We start from the raw sequence: 22,764 nt of genomic DNA, 5'->3' as shown, positions 1-22,764 counted from the left end.
TTAACACAGATTTCTAATTATTGCTTTATGCAGTTGTCTTTTAGATCAGATGGAAAAAGAGAGTTACTAACAATGTACATTTATGCTGTCTTTTGTATTTACCTGTGTAGTTACTTTACTTTAACTACAAAAGTAACTCTTTTGTAGTTACTTTACTGGTGCTTTTTATTTCTTCATTTAGATTCAAGTTACTCTAGTGTTTCTTTTATTTTAGCCTGAAGGAGCTCCATCAATATTTCTTTATGTTTCTAGGAGACAGGTCTCCTAGTGATGAATGTTCTCAATATTTGTTTATATGGGAATATCTTAATTTCTTCTTCATTTTGAAGGACAGTTTTGCTGGATATAGAATTCTTGTCTGACGGTTTTTTCCTTTCACCACGTTAACTATGCCATCCCACTGCTTCCTGGCCAACGTTGTTTCTGATGGATAATCAGCTTTTAATCTTGCTGAGGGTCCCTTGGACAGGATGAGTCACTTTTCTCTGACTGCTTTCAAGATTCTTCCTTTGTCTTTCTCTTTTGATAGTTTGATTATGATGTGGCTAGGCGGGGATCTCTTTGAATTGACCCTACCTCAAGTTTGTTGAGCATTCATAAATATATATATGTCTTTGATGAAAAGTATGAAATTATATTTTTCATCAAATTTTGGAAGTTTTCATCCAGTATATCTTCAAATATTTTTCTGCCCCTTTCTCTCTCTCCTCTCCTCTGAGTCTCCCATTATGCATATGTTGGTATATTTGACAGTGCCCACAGGTCTCTGAGGCTCCATTAATTTTTCTTCATTCTTTTTTCTTTCTGTTTCTCAGACTGGATAATCCCAATTGAGCTATCTTTAAAGTCGTTGACTTTTTCCTTCTGTCTGCCCAAATATATTGTTGAGCCCTGCTGGTGAAGTTTCCTTTTAGTGATAGTACCTTTCACATCTAGCATTTCTATTTCTATATATGTATACATATATATGGCCATGTCATATTAAAATAACGTGTGAGAATGATGTCACAACAAACAGAGAGCACCAATAAAGAGACACTACATATGATTGATAGGTATGTTTTCTTTCAGTATGATGTGGTTTCCTTTAATTCTTTGGACACATTTAAAGTAGCTACATTTATTTATTTATTTATTTATTTATTTATTTATTTATTTATTCTTTTGAGGAAGATTAGTCCTGAGCTAACATCTGCTGCCAGTCCTCCTCTTTTTGCTGAGGAAGACTGGCCCTGAGCTCACATCCGTGTCCATCTTTCTCTACTTTCTATGTGGGACACCTACCACAGCATGGTGTGCCAAGTGGTGCCATGTCTGCACCTGGGATCCGAACCAGCGAACCCCAGGCAGCTGAAGTGGAGCATGTGCACTTAACTGTGCTATATCACCGGGCCAGCCCCTAAAGTAGCTACTTTAAAGTCTCTGTCCAGCAAGTGCAACAACTGGGTTTCCTCAAGGACAGATTTTTCTTCCTGTGAATGAGCCATACCTTCTTGGTTCTTTCCATGTCTCACAATTTTTTGTTGAAAACTGGACATTTCAGATAACACACTATGGCAATTCTGAAAGTCAGATTCTCCCTCTCCCCAGGGTTTGCTGTTCTTGCTACTGGTAGTGGGTTTTTTGTTTTGTTTGTTTAGTGCCTTTTTTGAACTAATTCTGTATAGAAGGTGTTCTCTTTCATATGTGGCCTCTGAAGTTTCTGCTCAGGTAGCCTTGAGGTCAGTTAATGATCAGACAGAGATTTCCTTAAACATCTGGAACCAATGAGACCCCCAGTCTTTGCTGAGGGCTGGGTGAGCGTGTGTGTGAGTGTGTGACTGTGTGTGTGAGTGTGAGGCCATGCCTTCCACACTCGGCAAGTGGTTTGCAAGCCTGGGAGCCTTCCCCTCCTGCTTGCACAGTCTCAAGGTCAGCCAGGGGCAGAGTTTAGGGCCTTCTCAGGTCTTTCTGGAGTCTGCATAGAGCCCTGAGCCTGCCCACAGCCCTGCACATGGCCTTCTAGGTTCCTGTGAACATTTCAGGGCTTTTCAATACTCCTGTGGACAGCTCGTTCCCCAGCTTTCTTCTTAAGCCTTTTGACTAGTCTGTTATTTGGCCCAACTGTTATCAACTGCCTGTAATTGTTTTCAACAAATGCTCCCTAGGAAAGGGGTTTTCACACTGTGTGTGCTCAGAATCTGGTCAAATACAGACAGCCTTGCTAGTGGGGATCTTCCAGGGAACCAGCAGGGGGTCAAACAATGGCAGCTGACTGGTAATAGGGCTTTGAAAGAGCTGCGGGCCAGTTCAGCTCCAGAGGTGGCTGCCAGGCTGCTGATTTTCTCTGCAAATGTGGGCTGTTATTTTTCAAGGCTACCATGGGGGATTGGACTAGCACAAAATAAAATGCCACAAAGCTCACCATTCTTACCAAGATTCACCCATTTTTCTTGAATAAGCATTCCTCAGATTTCTGCAAGCCTGTGGTTAATTTCCAGAGTTCTAAAAAAGTTGATTCTGACAGTTTTTGCCAATTTTCTCAATGTGTTCATAGAGAAAAATTTCAGAGGTCCTCACTCCGCAATTTTCACCAATCCACTTCATATTCTGCATTCTACTCCACAACATACCCAAGTGTTTTAATATAACCTTATGTGATTTTAAATTATTTACCGTGGGATGAAATCGACTCTCTCGAAAGATACATTGAGTCTATTCTGGGACCTGACGCCCACCAGCACACCCCCTAAGAAGAACAGCTCGTTGTAACCTTCTAATGGTGTGTTCTCTCCTCCAGCAGACAGTAACTTCCCCGGGTGCAGAACCAATCAGCCTTCATTTCTGTCAACCACGCCTGGCACAGAACTTGAAAGAGGATGACTGCAAATGTGGAGCCAAAATGAGTGGTGCATGCTCTTATGAATCTGAATGTACCAACACGGGGAGGGCTAGCCAGGAACCCTTGGGGAGAACGCCCGTATGGCCCCACTGCTCTGAGTTCAGTGCTTAGACCCAGCTCTCACACAAACCATGGTCGTTCCCAAACTGTGCGTTCTCTGCCGTGAGCTCTGAGAGGTTTCCTGCTGGGAATCACCATCTTGAAATTCCAGGTTAGAAGCCTCTGAGGCCACCAACGGATACGTTTCTTTCAAAGTGAATCAAATCAAGTAGATTAGAGACGACTGTTGCCCAGGGCATTTCTATCACAGCTTCTGCCTCTGAACTCAAATAGCAATTGCTCAAAAGAACGATATAAACAGTGAACTCCAATGGCTGCAATCCAGCCAGTGCACATACACCTGTTTTTATAAAATTATAAAACCAGCAAGAATGATCTTTATGTTCGCCTCTGATGCTGCTGTTGAACATTATATATATATATACATATATATACACTAAATACTTTACATATAGTATATGTATATTATACATTATGTTATATGGTTATAACATATATAGCATCTATAAATATTCAACAACATATATACATAGACACACAGAGTTCTGTTACCAGTCCTTTCAAATGCATGGTTAAAATACCACGATTTCTTGGCCACCGTAGAGGACACCATGTTCGGGGTCACCCAGCCAGGGGAGCTCTCTTCCTTTCTGCCTCGTGGGAGGCAGGCTTTGCCTCCCTATGCGGCTCGAGGAAGCCAGGCCCTCTTCGTCCTCAGTCCCCAGTAGCCCGGGGAGCTTACACGACTCAGGCTCAGCTGACTGGGTGCTTCTGCCAGAGTCAGCGAGCCGACGAGATCATCTATCCTGGCGGAGGCGCCGAGGACCCAGGGAGGGTGGCAGTGGGTGTCCACTGGCAACGGTACCCACTCCAGACGGCCTCTGAGACAGGCCCTGGGCAGTGATCAGGCCACCCTTGGTCTCTGTCCTCTCTGCTCACAGCCTCCTGGGTGCCCCCCGCAGCCGCAGTGCTCTCCTAATGCATCCGTGCCTGCCTCAGCAGCCAGGGCCATCTGCACCATGCCCCCCTCAGACCTCTGGCCATTGCTCACTCGTATTATAAATAGTCTTGTACGTTTTCTTCACGATTGGGAACCAGGAACCCGCTGCGGTAGGCTTTGTGCTGACAACTAGAAATGGCAAGCAATAGGATATATTGGAGTATATGAAGAAGCCATTTGGTTTAAACTTAATTTGGCCTGACTTTGTTTTTTCCAAAAGGGCCTGACTGTAGCCATTGAGCAGGCATTGCATATCTGCTTTAAACATTTCCTATGGCAAGAATAAATGGCCTTAAGATAAAGGTGCAATTTCCCCCCACATTGGCATTTCCTTAGGGATAAGCATCTTTCCTTAGGCTAAGAACTGATTGCTGTGCTCACCTGTGACCACCCAGCTCACCTGTGACCACGCAGCTGGAGACAACACACCTGCCACCCTGCTGTGTCCACGAGACAGCAGACCCACCTGCTGTTTCCATCAATCGCTGTGCCGACAGAGCAGTCTCGTGACTATTGTAAAAGGGACATTTCAATCATATGTGAAACAACCTGTCTGGGGGTATATAACCACTCTGTGCACCCCACTTCTTTGGTGCCCTTTCTTCCTTCAGGAAGAAAGGCCCCGGGCCATGGTCCTCACGTTTTATCTCAGAATAAACTCTCCCAAATTTTCATTTATAGATTGGTTATGGATTATTTTCGTCAACATTTCTTGGCGTAGTCACGGCAGGATTTCAGAGAAACCCACCGGAGACCACCTGGAATCTACACTGAACTGGCATTTGGTACCAATAAGGGCCCATTGAGCGCCCCCCCGCCCCCCCCCAGATCACTGCATTCTTCAGGTGACCCTGGTGAGTTCTCCTGAAACCCGGAACTCCTTATTTTAAGTTGACGGTCCAAGAGTTTATATGAGCTGGTTAAGGTCTTAAGACTAGGTGTCTTAAGGGGTACCGGTACATACCCTAGGTAAGAGGAAGCTGGGAGGAATTTGCTAGGCCAGAGGAGCCTAGAGGGAATTTCTCAGGCCAGAGGAGCCTAGAGGAACTTGGGAGTGAATGGGGAATGCTGACCTTTTTAATTTGGCTTTAAATCAGAAAGAATTATGTTTATAAAGTCTGAACAAACTTCTTGATAGAGAAATGAGAGACTGAACGTGTTCAGCTCCGAAGAAAAGGGACAGTAGGTCCTCCTGGCCTTTACCAAAAGGCACCCTTAGGTGACTAAGGACCTCAGCGGGAGTGTCAGAGGATCAATCCTCGCGACGTGCAGCAGTCCCATAGGGAACTCCACTCTCATTCACGGTAATTAATTACAGGCTCGTCCAGGGACACGCACATAAGGGCTGGTCACCCGGCGCTCTGAGCACCCACGGCAGTGTTAGACTGCCAGAGGGAGAAACCGAGGCACGTAAGAGAGTGTTTACAACCTTTCTATCGGGAGTAATACTCACAAGCAGCACACTTTCTGACCCATTACACTGTCCTTAGAAGTTGTTCGGACTTTATAACAAAACAAAATTAAAACAGAAGTGGGAAATTGAGCTTCTAAAACAGCCCGATCAGTTCCCGAATGGGCAGCCTTTCCTCCAGACTCCGGTTGGCTTCATGCTGTGACTGCAATTGCTTAACAAAGGGGGATCCCAAGCCAGATTGCTAAGGCCAAAAGAAAGAGAGAAAGAGGGTAAAAAAACCTGGGAATAGGGGCTGGCCCCGTGGCCGAGTGGTTAAGTTCACGAGCTCCGCTGCAGGCGGCCCAGTGTTTCATTGGTTCAAATCCTGGGCGCGGACATGGCACTGCTCATCAAACCACACTGAGGCAGCGTCCCACATGCCACAACTACAAGGACCCACAACGAAGAATATACAACTGTGTACTGGGGGGCTTTGGGGAGAAAAAATAAAATAAAATCTTAAAAAAAAAAAATTTTTAAAAAAAAACCTGGGAATACAAGTTTTTCCACTGCGGTCTGCTGTGAGAACACCTAAGTCAGAAATCTAAGGAAAATCTTTGTCCTATATGTCTGTCTGTCTGTGTGTGTCTATATATGTTACAAATGTGTGGTATTTTACCTCCGGATGGTACAATTTCTAAAGAGCTCTATTCAATTGACTTAAAGTAAGTGCTTACAAAATGTTTTTCTAAATACAACTAACCCAAATGTCTTTCAAGTTAACATGCTATAGATTAATCTTTGGTTAATGAAAGTTTAAGTTGTTGGTTTGATTGAAAAGGCATGTCCTCAAGAGTTGTTGGTATTTGAATATGATGCAGACATGCAGCCTGGGTTTACTAGTCAAATAAGCTCACGTTGTCTGTTAAATTCGTCAGCAAAATAATAGCTTTAAATGATAACTAATTTTGTCTAATGTCTCATGAAGTTTTGCAGGTAATCTAAACATCATTATTGGGAACAAATGGTTTAGATATAAATGAAATAAGAGTTTATAGATAAACTTTTAGCAATAATTATAGTTTATGGCGTGTGTATTTAAAATAACTTCCAAAATCTTTTGGGTAACTTGAAATTTTGAAGTTTTGCTAGGTTAACGTAAATGAATGATAACATTCATTGAGTACCTAGATCATTTCCAAATAAGATATTAGACATTAATTACTAAATGTAAGTTTATCTACTTTTGGCTTTTTATTGCAGAGAGGCTAAAAGTGTTTGGGTGTTTTACTGTAAAGTGACGTGTTCCTAGAAATTATGAAAAGTATTTAGAATGCTGATATAAAACACAATTCATAATCGCTTACCTTTTTAGTGTTTACTATGGTCTGTTAAAGGTTAGTTAAGGAGTTCTAATATATGTGGCTAAAGCTACTAGAAGTTAATAAGGAAAATGTATTTATATTCAAGGAAAGTAAAGTGTAAGTTTTCAGTAAAGAAGGTATAAAAAGAATGGAAAAATTTTGTTTGATTGGTTAAGAAAGATAAATTTGTCCGAAAGTACTAGGAGGAAAAAAAAAAAGAAAGACTTTGGACTTTGGACAAATTCTGAATGTAAAATAAAGTTATAGAAGGTTTGTGTAAGAGAAATTCAGAAAGGAGTTTTATGCCTGGTCAAGTTGGCTAAGATTAAAGTAAATCTAATTAAGCAAATGAGTTTTAATGTTAAAAATAAGCTGGTGCAGAAATTAAAATTTGGTTTTTCTCAAAGATAATTTTCTTAAACTCTTAGTCTGCTCTTGATAAAGAAGTTATAAAAGGTTTTTCCTTCTGAGTAAGTTTACAGAATATCTATGTTTTGTTAAGGTAATTTCCTAGGTGCAAAAAGACAGAGGTCTCTCTATTCAGGTTTTTTTGCTGTTGTCACTTTGGTTAAATATCATGAGCCTTGTTTCATTGACCCTTGTTTTACAATGACAAGATCAGCAACCTCTTGATCGTGTTTAAGTGTTTTAAAATCTTTTGATATTTTTGACAAGCTTCTCCCTCAAAGAAAATAGTCAAGTCCTAAATAAAGGTTTTCCTTTGACCAGGATGAAGGAAGAGAATTTCTCTGAGGATTTTCAGAGGGCCCCTGGGACTTCTCAGAGAAATTTGTTCTCTCTTCCTATGAAAGAGGGATGCTAATTAGGCTTGTTCGGTATGCTAAATTGCATGGGAAGCATTCTGAAGTAAATGATGATAAAACTTCTTAGGTTATATTGTGTAAGTAAATATTATTCACTATTTTAACCCTGCTACCTTGCTTCCAACATCACAAGGGGAGAAGACCAGGACTGCATTCTATTGTTTAATTTAGTTTACAAATGGGTCTTACTTAAATGATAACTGAGGATGTTATCAAGCTGGATATGCTGTCCAGCCTCAAGAATGCCTGCTACTTTCTGTTAACTCTGTTAACCCAGTAAAAAGATTTCCTTCTACAGACTTAAGAAATCGCCACAGAAGAAAAAATATATATATATATACATAAAGGTTACAACAAAAGGGAAAAACAATACTTTTGGAAACTTTTTCCCAGTGACTCATATAGCCTCTACTTGTTGTGCTGTGTGCCCAAAGTATAACCCAGAGAAGCCACTTCATGAGTCACAAGGCCACTTTCCCTTCCTAAGGGACCCTTTGAGGTATGACAATTGGACTTTGTCTAAATGCCTCCATCTCAAGGAAGAATATATCTTGTATATGTTCTCACATTGTTTGAGGCTTTTCCTAGCAGAAGAGCGATGGCTTTAGGTAAATTATTATTGAAAAGCATAATTCCTGTTTGAGGAATTCCTCCCGAGTTACACAGTGACTGGGGGACTCAAATCTATTTGTAACGTTTGGCAAATATTGCAGCATTTCCACTGCGCTTACCATCCTCGATCCTCAGGATTGGTAAAAAGAACTAACGGCACAACCAAAACTTAATTGGCAAGCTTTCCGAAGCATTTACTCTCTCACGGCCAAAAGCTCTTGTGCTCGTGTTCCTTCATCTTAGATCTGTACTTTTTGTAAACATCGGCTGACTCCTTTTGAAATAATAGTAAAACAACCTATGCAATTAGATGAAGAAATATATGAACCAACTTTGCTTAAGGGATATATTACATTGTTGTCATGGTCTTATTGAGGTGCTTAAAAGAAATGAAAGATTGGTAGCTGATTCTTTCACAGAGAGCTCCCAGAACTCAAGGATCTTGGACTATAACCTGGAGAATTTATTCACTGAAAGAGACATCAAATAAAAGACTCTATACAGCCCAGCTGGAAAGGGCCATACCAGGAGGAGAAGACGACGACATCTGTTGTAGACAGCTGTCCCAACACTACGGACCAAGTCTGTATTCCTGACCTTATATCTCCTCATTTAAACCTTTGTTATGCTTAAACTGTATACCTACTTTATAATTTGTTTGGAACGCTATCATACTTAAAGTGATTAATTTGGAACAGACTGGTCTTGAAGGCCAGGCGTTTATCAGGTGTCTCCTAATGGACTCAATGGTTATGTTAAACAAATCTTTGGCCTTGGCTACTGCCTGGATGGCTAAGACACTGCACCCTGAGTTTCCTTTAAAAGCAGGGAAGGAGTCAGGGTGCGTTAAAACCTGTTGCCAATCTCCCTCTCTTTAAGGCCAGATGGGCTCGTTCAGTGTTACACTGGTATGGCTATATTTGCAGCTATATTTGCTTCTTCTTTGGGGCTAAAAGAAGTCATTATTACATATGAAAGCTCTGACTAAATTTACTCAAGAAGCCCTTAATGATAGTCAAGCAGGAATACCCTTATTTAAATACTGAAATGTCTTTAATGAGAAGGGCTGTCCTTCAAAACAGAATGGCTTTAGATATTCTTACTACATCCCAAGGTGGTACATATACAATCATTTGGACTGGATGCTGTGCTTTTATACGTGATGAATCTTCCAATGTGTCATCTCTGCTAAAACACATGAAGAAGTAGGTGGATGCCTTATGCGATCCTGCACCCAGTTTGATTTGTTTGGTTGGCTCCCTTTCAGTATTGGTTCCCTTTTTCGATCCAGATTGCAATTCCTATTTCTATTACCTATTGGAGTTCTTGTACTAGTCATAATATTCAAACTAATTGTTGTTTTCTTTAATCAGTGCTGTAAAAATAGCATACAAACTAGAGTAATGGTTGCTTGGTGACTCCAGATGGTTGATCTATCGTATAATCCTGGACAAATTTCCTTTTCTGATAAGGACTATTCCTAAGAACTCATTTTAAACTAATGTTTTCAAATATGTTGAGCTATTGTCATCATTACTGTACTTGTTCTATAATCATATACAATGTAAATGTGAAGTGTCATAGAAAAGCACATATATAATGTTTGTGCAACAATCTAAAATTAATTGAAAAGTACATAACATATGAAATGCTTCCTCTGTTAATATATATACTTCCATACTTGTCCACTATTTCCCCCCAACGTGGACAACTGGGCAGATAAATGAGATGAAAGCCTAGCACTGAGGGACATGATGGACCCAGGGCAGGCAGCAACCACCCTGGCACCGAGGGACAATATTTTGATCATCAATGCTTTCTGTCGAAAGATTATAGATCAGAAGGGGTAAATGACAAATAGAAATGGCAAGCAATAGGATACATTGGAGTATATCAAGAAGCCATTTGGTGTAAACCTAATTTGGCCTGACTTTGTTTTTTCCAAAAGGGCCTGACTGTGGCCATTGAGTAGGCATTGCATATCTGCTTTAAATATTTCCTATGGCAAGAACAAATGGCCTTAAGATAAAGGTGCAACTTCCCCCCTCATTGGCATTTCCTTAGGGATAAGCATCTTTCTTTAGGCTAGGAACTGATTGCTGTGCTCTCCTGTGACCATCCAGCTCACCTGTGACCACCCCGCTTGAGACAACAGACTGCCACCCTGCTGTGTCCACTGAGACAGCAGACCCACCTGCTGTGTCCATCAATTGCTGTGCCGACAGAGCAGTCTCGTGACTATTGTAAAAGGGACATTTCAATCATATGTGAAACAACCTGTCTGGGGGTATATAACCACTCTGTGCACCCCACTTCTTCGGTGCCCTTTCTTCCTTCGGGAAGAAAGGCCCCGGGCCATGGTCCTCACATTTTAGCTCAGAATAAACTCTCCCAAATTTTCACTTATAGATTGGTTATGGATTATTTTCATCAACAGTGCTCTGGAGTTGAAGCAGCAGCATTCCGAGCCTTCGGAGAAGGTGGGCTCACGACAAGTTTCTATTTACGCACCCCGTGGCACATGCATCCTCTGGACTCCAAAGTTTCTCAGGAGCCCCAAATGCTGGCAGAACCAGCCTCTGCTTGCACTTACCTCCTCAACCCTCCACAGCTCCAATCTAGAAGTCCTGGCTCGAAGGAGGCCTCGCAAACAACCACATCTGTCCATAGTTGAGGGTCATTGTGCTGCTGAGGGGGTGAGACCCTGCGAGGCTTCAGTGGGGGGCCTGGAACAAGGCTGCTTTCCTGAATGCAAAAGCAGGCATCCTCCTGAGGGTTGGTCATGGGACTCCCGAAAGCGAGCTCATTCATGGCCCTGCCCCGCCCTGCCCACCCGGGTCTAGTCCAGGGTAGGTCGGCCAAGCCAGGTCTGCGTGGGGAGGCCGAGGGCTGTGAGTCCCTGGAGGCCTTGCTGGGAACATAGAGGCGCTCCCCAGCGGCTTCTCCTGTGGGTGGAGGTCAGAAGGCCTAGGTCCCTGGAAAAAGGCGAGCGGCAGAGACCTGGAGAGCCCAGAAGTCACCAAGATGCCAGGTAAAGAGCATGTCCCTGCATAGTTCATTTCTGTGCTTCCAAATAAGGAGTTTCTATTTGTTCCAAATGTGCGATGAACGCTGCCAGGAGGACCCAGCGCCATGACACGACCCTCCAGTGCTGCTGGACTCCGTGTTACACAAGTACACTCGGGCTGCGGGATGAGAGGCAAGAGGCCTTGAGAAGGCTGGGACAGCACAGTCAAGATGAAAAGCTCCAGAAATCTTATACGAAACCCCCAAATAGAAAAACAGGAAAGAACAACAAGACGTTCAAATATATTTCATGAATTCAGTAGAACTTACAAGTTCACCTTCTAATATTAACTTATCATACTGCTAGGGTGGTGGAACCCTGGGGCCCTGGAACCCAGCCTGGCCATGCGCGACCCTCACCACAGACGCTGTGAGATAATGAAGGGGTGTTGCTTTAAGCTGCTATGTTTTGGCTTAATTTGCAACGCAGCAATAGATAATCTCTGTTATGACTTTCATGCAAAAGGTATTTTCTTCTTAATTTTTCCACTGTCAAATTAATATACACTCTTTAAGAAAATTTTAGGAGGAAAAACAAAGTAAAACCACCAAGTTTCTCACCATGCAACTGGCATCACGTTAATCATTTGATCTATTTCTTTTTTGCTTTTTCTTCTACTTAGAGGGCGTTTCGCCTAGTTACAGTCAGTCATTACATATGTATAACCTTTTTCCTGTTTTCTTTTAGTTAATACTTTTGGGTTTTGCTGTTCGTCTCTATTCATTTTATCCTGAATGTGTCTACGAGGTGTTCCGGATGGGGACAGATTTCACATTAACCACCTTACAGTAAACAACAAGCCTGTGGCCCCCCTTGCTCCCGTCCTTCCGCGGTGACACAGTGAGAGCCAGAAGGACAATGTCCAGCGAGCGGCGGACACAAGGGCCGAGGAGGGAGCGTTTGCAGTGCAAACGTGTCCCTGGGGGCAGAGGCCTTAGAGCAGCGTGTGCCGTTCCCAGGCCTCGCCCCGCGGAAACGTGAGCTCGTTCCTCCAGCTCTGCAGCTCCCTCACTACCTTTGAGTTGTGAATGGACTTCTCAGGCTTGGGTTCAGCCCAGGATTATGGACTGAATGTTGGTGTCCCCGCCAAATTCGTATGCTGAAGCCCTAACGCCCAATGTGAGGCTGTTTGGTGGGGGCCCTGGGGCGGTGACTGGGGCTGGATGAGAGGGAGGCCCCGCATTGGTGACCTTACAAGAAGAGACACCAGCGAGCCGGCTTCCTCTGGTGCTCTCCCTCTCTCTCTCCCTCTCTCTCTCTCTCTCTCTCTCTCTCTCTCTCTCTCTCTCTCTCTCGCTCTCGCTCTCCCTCTCGCTCTCGCTCTCGCTCTCGCTCTCTCCGCCCAGCAAGAAGCCGGCCGTCTGCGGGCCAGATAGACAGACCTCGCCAGGACCTGCAGCAGCCAGCACCTTGATCTCGGACGTCCAGGCTCCAGAACTGCGAGAGGCAAATTTCTGTCGTTCACAGCAGACAGCCTGTGGTACTTTGTTATGGCAGCCTGAGCTGGCTAAGACACCCAGGATTCCAAGTGTCAGCAAATTCGTTCAGAAAGCCTGCAGAAATGCACAAGCATTTTCTCTACACCCCCCCATTATAAAATAATGGTACTTTTTTTTTTTTATCAGCCCACGTTGCTGCTGAGAAACTTGGTCGTCAAGATTTCAAATACGTGTACCTCTAGAGCTGATCACGGAGAGATAAACGTAGTCAATGAAAGTGTTAAGCAAATTTCATCTATAGTCATGGCTTAATCTAAATCTGTAAGCTACATAGGATCAGACTGCTTTTTTTTAAATTGCATAACCACACGTGGGGTATACACCTCTGCTTTCCACCTGGATCTCAGAACGTCTTTCCTGGTTTCCTACCAAATAATCAATATTAAGGAATAAACACTCAAAACCAGGTTCTGCCCCGCCACACATCAGGGCCACCCGGGAGCTTCTTAGAGCAGCCGCGCGATCACTCTCTGGAGGGCAGGGGACCCTGCAAGGAAAGAAGTCCCAAGTACCGCCAGGAGCCGGACGCCACGGCCTCATGGGCACTTTCTCCTCTCAAAGCCACAGAAACATCTGGGAGGGGCTCACGGATGGACGGCGGTGCCTGTGGGGCTCCAGGCCTGAGCACCATGCCTGGACAGAGAGTGCCTGGGCTGGGGCCCAAGGGCCTGGGAGACCCTCTGAGTGAGGAGAGCAGAGAGACCCCCGAAGGAGAGCCACGCCCAGTGCACCTTGGCCTCCTAAGCTGGCCCAGTGAGGCTCCAAAACTCAGTAGCAGAACCAAAGCCTCTGCCCTGTGGCCGAATCTCTTCCTGATTCAGGAGCCAAGTCCCCTGTGATTCTGACGGCTCCCAGAGGCACCAGCGCCCCCAGTCCCTCCTGGGCATCTGAGAGCACATTCTTCAGGAGGGCCCTGGAAGCCACCCAGAAACATAGCCCAGGGCCTGTGGTCCAAGGTCAAGGTGCCCCATGTTGATTGCTCTCAGCAGAAGCCAAGGAAGGCGAGAGCTGCCTGTGTGCTCCGCCCCTGGTAGTTGGGCTGCCTTTCTGCTCTCGGCCTGACAGCCCTGCAGTTAGTTTCCATGCAGCAGGACTTAAAAATACTTTAAATAATGAAAAAATACCAATGCCTGGGCACTGCCCCAAACCAGTGAGTCTCGAGGGAGCAGCCCCCAGGTTCTTGGCATTGACTTCCTCGAGATGAGTCCCCTTATCCAGCCTCTCTTCCCCAAACTTGCATTGCAAAGATGACGACCACTCGGCCACCGTTTATGGACTCCTGCTGGGTGCCCGGCCCAGGGGCACTTGGAGCCATACCAAGAAGAGATAGAGGACACGCCAGCTTTGAGGTGCTTCCTCTTACAGGTTTCCAAAGTATAGTCCAGGCAAGCTGGAAATCCATGAGACCCTGTGGGTTTTTCGACCTCAAAATTGCTCTCATAATACTACTGAAATGTTACTCACCTCATGTCCTTGCACTGACGGTGCACACAGTGCGGGTAGAGCTGCCCGGCTTGTGCACAGCTCAGGCAGCGCTCCAGACACTGCAGTAGTCGTTTGATTACTCACGACATAAGACGTGCCAATTCCTCTTAAGATTCTCCTTAATGAAGCAGTGAAAAATGTTAACTGTATTAAATTCAAGGTGGCATAGAGGTCTTCTATCGCACAGCCGAGTGTGATGGTCGTCTCGAGGAAGGCACCTGTGCGACTGTTGGTGTGCAAACCAATCTGGACACTTTTTTTCATGGAATACCATTTTTACTCACAAGAATAAAATCCCATTTTACTTGAAAGAATGACTGACAAACAATGGTTATTCAAACTTGGGTATCTGACAGACATGTCTTTGAAAATGAACAAAGTGAGCCTGTCATTTCAAGGGAAACAATGACAGTATTTGCTGCCAACAATAAACTTCAGGCATTCAAGCAAAAATTAGAAATTGACAAAACTTGCATCTGCCTTCCTGAGCTCGACAGCCTCTGAACATTTGAAGACTTTTCTGATGAAATTGGTGGCAACATTATCAAATTTGATTTTTTTTATATTATGTGATGAGAAGCGTCAACATTGGGGAAAACTGCCCCACTCAGTGACTCCTCCCTATGAGCCACGCGTGAGTTTACATGTGGGGGTAAAAGATCCATTTGAAGCGCGTTAGACCAGTGGTTTAAGGATAAACTGAGGAAAAATGGTTGCAGATTCCACATGGAAATTAACCTTTAAGAAGCCACTGCTCGTGACGTTTTGGTGCAGTACCCGAGAAGCAGATCCACCACTACCTGGAAAGGCTGTGCAAGAAAATATACCTCTTATTCCAGCCACGTGCTTCTTCGGGCACTTCCATCAAAACGACCTGTGGCCACATACTGACCGCAGGGGTGGACGGGAGAATCCAGCTGGCCCCCATTAAGCCAGCTCTTAGATTTGCAGAAATGTGAAAACAATGCCACTCTTCTCACTAAATTTATTTTTTGAAGCATGTAGTTATTTTTCATAAAAATACGTTATTTATGTTTACATGAAATGGCTTTATTTTTTTTTTACAGAATTGATAAACATTTAAAACTTTCTCAGTTTCAAACAGGAAAAATATTGATAGCTATACAGTTGCGTGACATATAACAACGTTTCAATCAACGATGAACTGTGTATAGGAGAGTGGTCCCATAAGATTATCATGCCGCCGAGAAATTCCTATCGCCTAGTGACGTCATAGCTGTCATTACGTCATAGCACGACGCATTCCTCAAGTATGTGGTGATGCTGGTGTAAACAAACCTACTGTGCTGCCACTTGTATAAAAGCATAGCACATACAATTGTGTACAGTACATAATGCCTGATAATAAACGACTATGTTACTGGTTTATGTTTTGACTATACTTTTTGTTGTTATTTTAGAGTGCATTCTCTACTTATAAAAAACAGTTTACTGTAAAATAGTATGCCGTGGTACACCGGCAGCAGTCTCATCCATCCCATGTTTGCCTTGCATCATTTGCTCTTCTGCTCCATTTAATCCAGTGCTCATCGTGGCCCCTAAGGGAACAAACTCCACTGCTAATGCTGCCAGTAAGAGGCCCCATGGAATGACTGGCCTGGAAACGAAATTAAAAGTGACTAAGGACTACGAAAGTGAAAAACCAGTGCTGGTTACTGCTCGCCAGTCAGGCATGTCTCATTCCACCATAGCTACCATCTTGAAGAACAAGAACAAAGCGACACAAGCTGTTAAAGGATCTGCTTCATTGAAGGCAAGGAGACTAACAAAAACTCGGGAAGGGCCTATACGAGACATGGAGAAACTTCTAGTGACCTGGATTGAAGACCAGACGCAGAAGTGTATCCCTCTTGGCACATGATGATCTCGGCCAAAGCAAAAAGTTTGTTTGCGATGTTGAAAGAAAAGGCTAGACTCGTACAATGTTGAATTTACTGCTGGCCCTGAATAGTTTATGTGATTCAAGAAGCGCCTATTCATTACATAACATGAAAGTGAGCGCTGAGTCGGTCAGTGCTGATGTGAAGGCAGCCGAAGAATTTTTGCAAACTCTAGATAAGCTAACTGTAGAGGCAAATTACTTGCCAGAGCAAATATTCAGTACGGATGAAACCTCCCTACTCTGGAAACAGGCGCTTGAAAGGACTTTCATCCATAAGGAGGCCAAGGCAGTGCCAGGTTTCAAGGCTTTTAAGGACAAGATAACAGTCTTGCTTGGGGGCAATGGACCCTTTGTGATCTGGCACAGTGAGAACCCCAGCGCCTCCAAGCCTATCAGTGAGCACACACTGCCAGTGAACTACAGGAACAGCAAGAAGTCACGGATGACCCAGCTGCTCTTCCAAGATGCCCTCCTGAATTGCTGTGCCAGCAAAACGGAGAAGTGCTGTTTGGAGAATAACATGCCTTTCAAGATTTGACTTACTGTTGATAAAGCTCCCAGACATCTTCCTTTTACTGGTGATCTTCATCCCAGCATCAGAGTGGTGTCTCTGATATCTCCCTCCAAACACCACCTCCTGGATCCAACCAAGGGATCAAGGAGTAACAGCAGCTTTTAAGGCCTGCTACGTGAGGAGGACCTTCGACCAGGCCATTGCTGCAACTGAGGAAGACAATGATGCAATTCTGGAAGGATTACAGCATCCGTGACCGCACAAAGAACCTTGCTTGGACTTGGGGTGATGTCACCAAGAAGCGTATGAATGGCATCCGGAAGAAGAACTCAAGAGGTTCGTCCATGACTTCAAAGGATTTGCCAAGGATGAGGAGGCTGCAAAAATCAACAAGGCTGCGGTTGAGATGGAAACCCCCTTGACCAGGGTGTGGATGAGGACGACGCTGAGGGGCTCCTACAGGTGCTTCCCGAGGAACCGACTAGTGAGGAGTTGTTGGAACTAAAGGGGAACACAAAGCTGAAGAAGAGGCCAAGAGAAAAGGAAACCGCAGGAGAAGGAAAAGAAGAACCCCCAAGGAAACTCACAGTGATGGGTTTAGCAGAAACTTTTGCAACCTCAACAAGCTCCTTAAAAAGCTTGAAAACATGGACCCCAACACTGAAAGGTTTTCATTAATAGAGAGGAATGTTCATGGTGCATTATCTGCTTACAAGCAAAACTATGATAAAACAAGAAATAAACCAAGCAAACCACCATGGACATATTTTTGAAAAGAGTGGCACCTCCTCAAGAAGGGCCTCAGGCAGTTCCTTCAGGAGGCATTCCAGAAGAGGCACTGTTAGCATAGGAGATGACAGCCCCATGTGTGTTAGCGCCCCTGAGGACCTTCCACTGGGACAAGATGCGGAGGTGGAAATCAGTGATGTTGGTGATCCTGACCCCGTGCAGGCCTAGGCTAACGTGTGTGTGTGTGTGTGTCTTAGTTTTTAACAAAAAAGTTTTTAAAAGTAAAAATAAATTTTAAAAATTTTAAATAGAAAGATGCTTGTGGAATAAAGACACAAAGAAAGAAAATATTTTTGTACAGTTGTACAAAGCTGTAAAATGGTTCCCATTTTAAGCCGTTATTACAAAAGAGTTAAAAACAAAAAGGCTATAAAGCAAAAAGGTTACGGTAAGCTAAGGTTAATTTATTATTGGAGAAAGAAAAATGCTTTTGTAAATTTAGTGCAGCCTAAGAGCACAGTGTTTACGAAGTCTACATTAGTGACAGCAGTGACGGTGCTGTCCTGGCCTCTCACCACTCGCTGACGGCCCCCCAGAGCAACCCGCAGTCCTGCAGCCTCCATTTACGGTCAGTGCCCTAGCAGGTGCACCGTCGTTTATCTCTGATAGCGCATCTTTGCTGTGCCTTTTCTACATTTAGACATGTTTAGATACACAAATACTTACCATTGTGTCAGAACCGCTTACGACCTTCAGTGCAGTAATGTACTGTGTAGGCTTATGGCTGGGGAGCAAGAGGTTATTCCAGACAGCCTGGGTGCACAGTGGGCTGTGCCATCCAGGTTTATGTAAGTACGCTCTGACGTTCGCACAATGACTATGTTGCGTGACGACACATTTCTCAGAAAGTATCCCCATCATTCAAGTGACACATGACTGTAATCCACATAAACAGAAGTTCCTTGGGGTCCTCAATAATTTGGAAGAGGGATTCTGACACCAAAAAATTTGAGGCCTGCAGCTTTAATGCAAACCTAAATCCACTAGCCGTTCTGACACGCGGGGGGTGCTTCGGTCATTGGCTCCCGGGTTGAACATTGGGTGCCAACGTTGTGCCCAGCATGGTGCCAATTGCTGGACATCCATTCATGACTAGACACATCTGGGGCTCGAGGTCCAGGTGGGGGCACAGACCCACAGAGAGGAAGCAGTAGTGCTAAACGCTGAGATTCTGGGTCAGGCAGTCCACAAGCCCCACCTTCTCGGGGCCTCCTGCGCTGTTGGAGACCCCACCGAGGCTGGCGAGTTGGGGGAGTCATTTTAAGGATGTAGAAGTGGAGAGTAGACACAGCTCTGAGGGGCAGCAAGAGGCTGGCAAATCGGGTCTCAGGACCCCACGTGAACCCCCACGGAGGAGAGCAGAAGGTTCATCCTGTGGTCACGGTGCTAAAAAAGCCAAAGAGGGAGAGAATTATTTGCATTATTAATGTGCCTCCTCTTCTCATCGGGTTTGTTCTGGAAGGCGTGGGGCTGGCAGTCATTCACCCTTTAGTGAGACATACTGAGGTAAGCTCTAGCTTTCCTCGCTGATACCAGCTGCCCTGGAGGAGAGGGCCTTTGGCTGCCTGCATACCTGCGGAGCTGGGAGCCGGGCTGAGAGCCTGCGCTGCAGAGGGGAGAGGGAAGGGTTGCCCGGCAGAGGACACGCTTCCACGCAGCCGAGGATGCTGGGGGCCAGAGATCAAAAGTGCACAAAGAAGGAACTGAGATTCTAAGTTTTCTCTTTTAATTTCTAATATACTGACTATTTATAGATACAATCCATATAAGCCAAAGCTGGTTTGGGCCTTTTATAATTTTTAAGAGTTTAATGAGCTCCTGAGGTCAAAACATGAGAGCTCCCTCCTCCATGGCAGCGGCCGGCACCAAAATTCTTCCCCGCTTCACCTCGAGCCCCCGAGGCGGAAGGCTGTGTTCGCAGGCTGGGCCGGCCGCCCAGGCGCGGGTGCAGCCACGCTTGTTGCTGATTCCCTGCCAGGCTGGCTGCACGCATCGCGGGTAAAAGCAAATGGTGCTGTGCTTCCAAAGAAGTGAGTGCTGGGCTGCCAAGGAAGGGAAGACAACCGCTGTTCTGCACCCTGGGCTGTTCCTGAGATAAAGGACCCCAGAAATAACCCTGCCTCCAGAGCACAGGTGACTTTGCCGGAAAAGAACACTCCTGAGACACAGGCCTGCGTCCTCGCAGAGCGTCTCCCAGGAGAATGCGAGGGGTCCCCTTCCCACCCCTCCCTGGGGAGGAGACCACCATCTGAAAGGCTGTGGGTAAAGTTCCAGGCCAGGCGCCCCAGGCACAGCGAGCCCCATGCACCCCCGGGGCCAGGCCACCAGGGCCCTCCTGCCCCTGCTCACTGGCTTGGACCAGAGGCACCCAGGCCCCTTCCAGTGGGTGCCAGATCAGCACCCAGTTAGTCTGAATTAATTCCTGGAAGTTTTGTAATACCTGGGAGCATGACTGAATGTATCTATGTATTCTTTTCTTTTTCCTGGAACAGTTTGCGTGTCTGTATCTTCCTTGCCCATGTGGCAAGCCCAGACTCAGCCCGGTCTGCATTCAAATGTCAAGAGATCTGAAAACCAGGCTTGGCTTCATGGCGTGCGATCGAGAGGGACTAACCAGGACAAGCTGAAGGGAGTGGACAGAAACCCAGGGCCTCTTTTCAGAGGTCCCTGCACATGTAAGCAGCAACAGAGAGGGCTCCTGAACTCCCGAGGGCCTGCCGTCCTTTGCCAAGGCCCGGCTGTTATAAGGCCAGGTCCCTGGGACTCATCCTGCTCAGGGCAGTGGCCTCTAGAAGCTTCCACTCAAGCTGGGGTCCACATGTACTAAATGGAAGTTTTCCTTCCCAGCAAACAGCAGCTGCTCACTGCCCCTCATGTGCAGCCCAGCTCAAGCCTGGGGTCTGGAACAGTGGATCCACAGCCCGGCTCTGGGCCATGCCCTCTGCTCTTCTTTCCCACAGGGAAATCTGGCTTCAAACCCTCTCCAGGGCTCCTGCTCCCCACTTCAGTAAGGAAGGGCAGTGCTTAGCACCCCATCTTGACCACTAGCCCCTGCCCCAGTTCTCTGATATGGAAGAGGACATTTTCTCAGGGCTCTGCCCGCAGCCACCGTCTGCTCTGAGAATTACCCTCCCAGGTCGCTTCTCTGGAATCCTGGGCCAGACAAGCCTCTTCCCACTCCTGGCCCCCGCCATGGGCCATGCCTGGGTTTGGAATCTGGCCGGCCCCGTGCTGGACTTCCTGTGCCTGTGCTGTCTGCCCTGCACGGAGCTCCCGCCCAGCCAAGGCCCCAGGGACTGTGTCTTCCGTATATTCACCTTTTGCGGGTGGGTGGACACAGAGCTGTGCTCGGGAGCAACCTGCTTGGGCCACAGCCGAGCCTGACACGTCTCTCAAAGCCGGCAAAGGACGGATGATTCTCTTACCTGGCTTCCTCATGTTCTCACTCTTGGCAACCAGATCTCACTGGGGACTTTTTAAGCTCTTAAGCCAAGTACATTTTCCCTTCCATTCTTTTCTCAAAAAGTAATGCCACCAAGAACAGCCTCGTGGTTATGGCAGACAATGTCCTTGTTGTTAGGAGAGGCATGCTGAAGTGTCATGTCTGCAGCTGGCTTTCACATGGTATGCACACGCACACACAGTGTGAGAGAGAGTAGGCAGGTGTGGCAAGGCAAGAAGGAGTGGATCTAGGTGAGGTAGAAATGGGTGTTCCTTTGTACTATTCTTTCAACGTTTCTGTAAGCTTAGATTTTCAAAATTAAATTTGCAGGGGAAAAAAAAATCTAAAGATTAATCCCACAGTTCCAGGATTCTCTCTGTCGACTTCCTGCCAGAAGTTGGGCTTAAGGTCTATCCTCCAGCGTTTTCTTGGGCCCACCCACCTTCTGGAACCTTCCACAGCTGCGACTTCTGAGAAATCGAAATGCAGGTCATGAGACAGGGAGTCTCGAAGTCCCCTCAGACTCCAGCTTTCCACAAACGGGAACTCCTCTTGGCGGCTTCCCGGCCCCTTTATAGTGCTCTCCTAGCACGGCAGGAGCTGTCTTGCTTACAGGCGCAGCTGGGCCTGGAGAGAGGGGCTGACTGGGTGTGGACGACGGTCTGCCCCAGCACTGGCGGGGACCAGCCGGGCCACCAGCCCCATCTAGTGGCGGGACAGGGGCAGCGAGCACCTCCCCTGTGGGCCTGGCACCCACCCCCCCTCGCCAAGCCCTCCCCCAACCCACGCACCTCAGCTCTGACCCACTCCTGGAGAGGCAGCAGGCAGCATAGAAAGAGCACGGGCTTTGGAGGCAGACAGCATACAGCAGGTGCTCAATAAATACCTGCATGTATGGCTCGGATTCAAACCTAGTCCTGTGACTTACCCTCGTTCTGGTTTTCCAGCAAGCTGTGTGATGTCTCCGAGCCTCTGTTTTCTTATCTGAAAAGTGGGGAAAATAAAAGCACCCCAGGGGGCCGTGGTGCAGATGAAGAGAGAAAAAGAAGGGGAAAGTTCTGGAATACAGTAAGCGGTGGTAAAAGGCAGCCATTCCTCCATTGCGGTGTCTCAAACCAAATGCCTGGAGAGAAGCCCGCAGCCTTGGAGGAGAAAGCTCTGTGCAGGGTCACTGGGGCCTGAGGCGGGAGGAGCGATGGAGGAAGCATGGTGTCTGTGCCCCGTTGGCAAAGACTCAGGGTGAGGGGAGCAGACGGGCTCAGAGTGGGGAGAGGGGCCTTCTCCCCACTTCTACACCGAACCTGGCGGGGCTTCCCGCGAAGGGGCAACGGGAAGGCAGCAGCATCTTGTGGCGGGGCCTCGACACCCAGGCAGCCAGAAGCAGCGGAGACGGGACTCGCTGTGCAGAGCATTGCTAGCCCTGGCCGCTGTGAGCAGCCCGCAGGCCGGGGGCCTGAACAAGGCTTCCAGAGAGTAACAGCCTCAGAGAACTGCTACTGGCACGTGTGAGGCCCCTCGGAGGAGAGCGGCAAACGCCCACAGTCACCGGCACTCTGAGCAGCGACGTGTGGGGATCAGGGCCACAGGAGCCACCAGCCCCCAGAGGCCAGGGAGGTCTGCAGCAATCGCCCCCGTGTATTTCTGCCAGTGACGCGCCTGGACATAGGCAATGTGGCTGCCAACATTGGGACCCGCATAATGCTGGCGGAGTCATTCAACATTTGAGTTAACAAAACCAGGATGTAAAAACGATCCAACAGCAGAACAGCAGGCTAAAACCAACAAAGATAAAATTTGGCAGGGACAAATGCAGGGTGGAGGACCGCTGGTGAAGGCTGGTTCGTGTGGGAGGGAAGACGGGGCTACATTTTTCTCAGGCTCTCAGAGAGCCAACGGGGATTGGGTGCTGAGAGGTTAACCACATCCTGGCT

The 22,764-nt window shown here is 46.5% G+C and overlaps 1 protein-coding gene and 1 long non-coding RNA gene across 15 annotated transcripts in view; both read right to left on the bottom strand.

The window, feature by feature from the left end:
- Window positions 1–14,483, bottom strand: part of BIN1 (bridging integrator 1) — a 108,027-nt gene extending 93,544 nt beyond the window's left edge. For 13 of the 14 annotated variants that reach the window (XM_070580965.1, XM_070580975.1, XM_070580987.1 and 10 more), the window contains exon 1: window positions 14,165–14,464. In XM_070580965.1, coding sequence (XP_070437066.1) covers window positions 14,165–14,449 — 285 coding nt within the window. In that variant the 5' untranslated portion in view covers window positions 14,450–14,464. Of the gene's footprint in view, window positions 1–10,727; window positions 11,320–14,164 lie in introns of all 14 variants that reach the window. The other variant, XM_070581003.1, reaches the window with a different exon arrangement.
- Window positions 14,484–15,163: 680 nt separating this feature from the next.
- LOC139076733 (uncharacterized) lies at window positions 15,164–21,505 on the bottom strand. Its single transcript, XR_011528630.1, has 3 exons — window positions 20,817–21,505; window positions 18,058–18,777; window positions 15,164–16,979 (listed from the first exon to the last, which is right to left on the bottom strand). It is a non-coding gene; the product is annotated as an uncharacterized lncRNA (long non-coding RNA).
- Window positions 21,506–22,764: the final 1,259 nt, after the last annotated feature.

Source organism: Equus przewalskii, chromosome 17 (genome assembly GCF_037783145.1).
Source record: "Equus przewalskii isolate Varuska chromosome 17, EquPr2, whole genome shotgun sequence".
Taxonomy (NCBI): domain Eukaryota; kingdom Metazoa; phylum Chordata; class Mammalia; order Perissodactyla; family Equidae; genus Equus; species Equus przewalskii.
The sequence above is the reverse complement of the archived record's forward strand: the minus strand, read 5'-3'. Positions and strand labels throughout refer to the sequence as shown.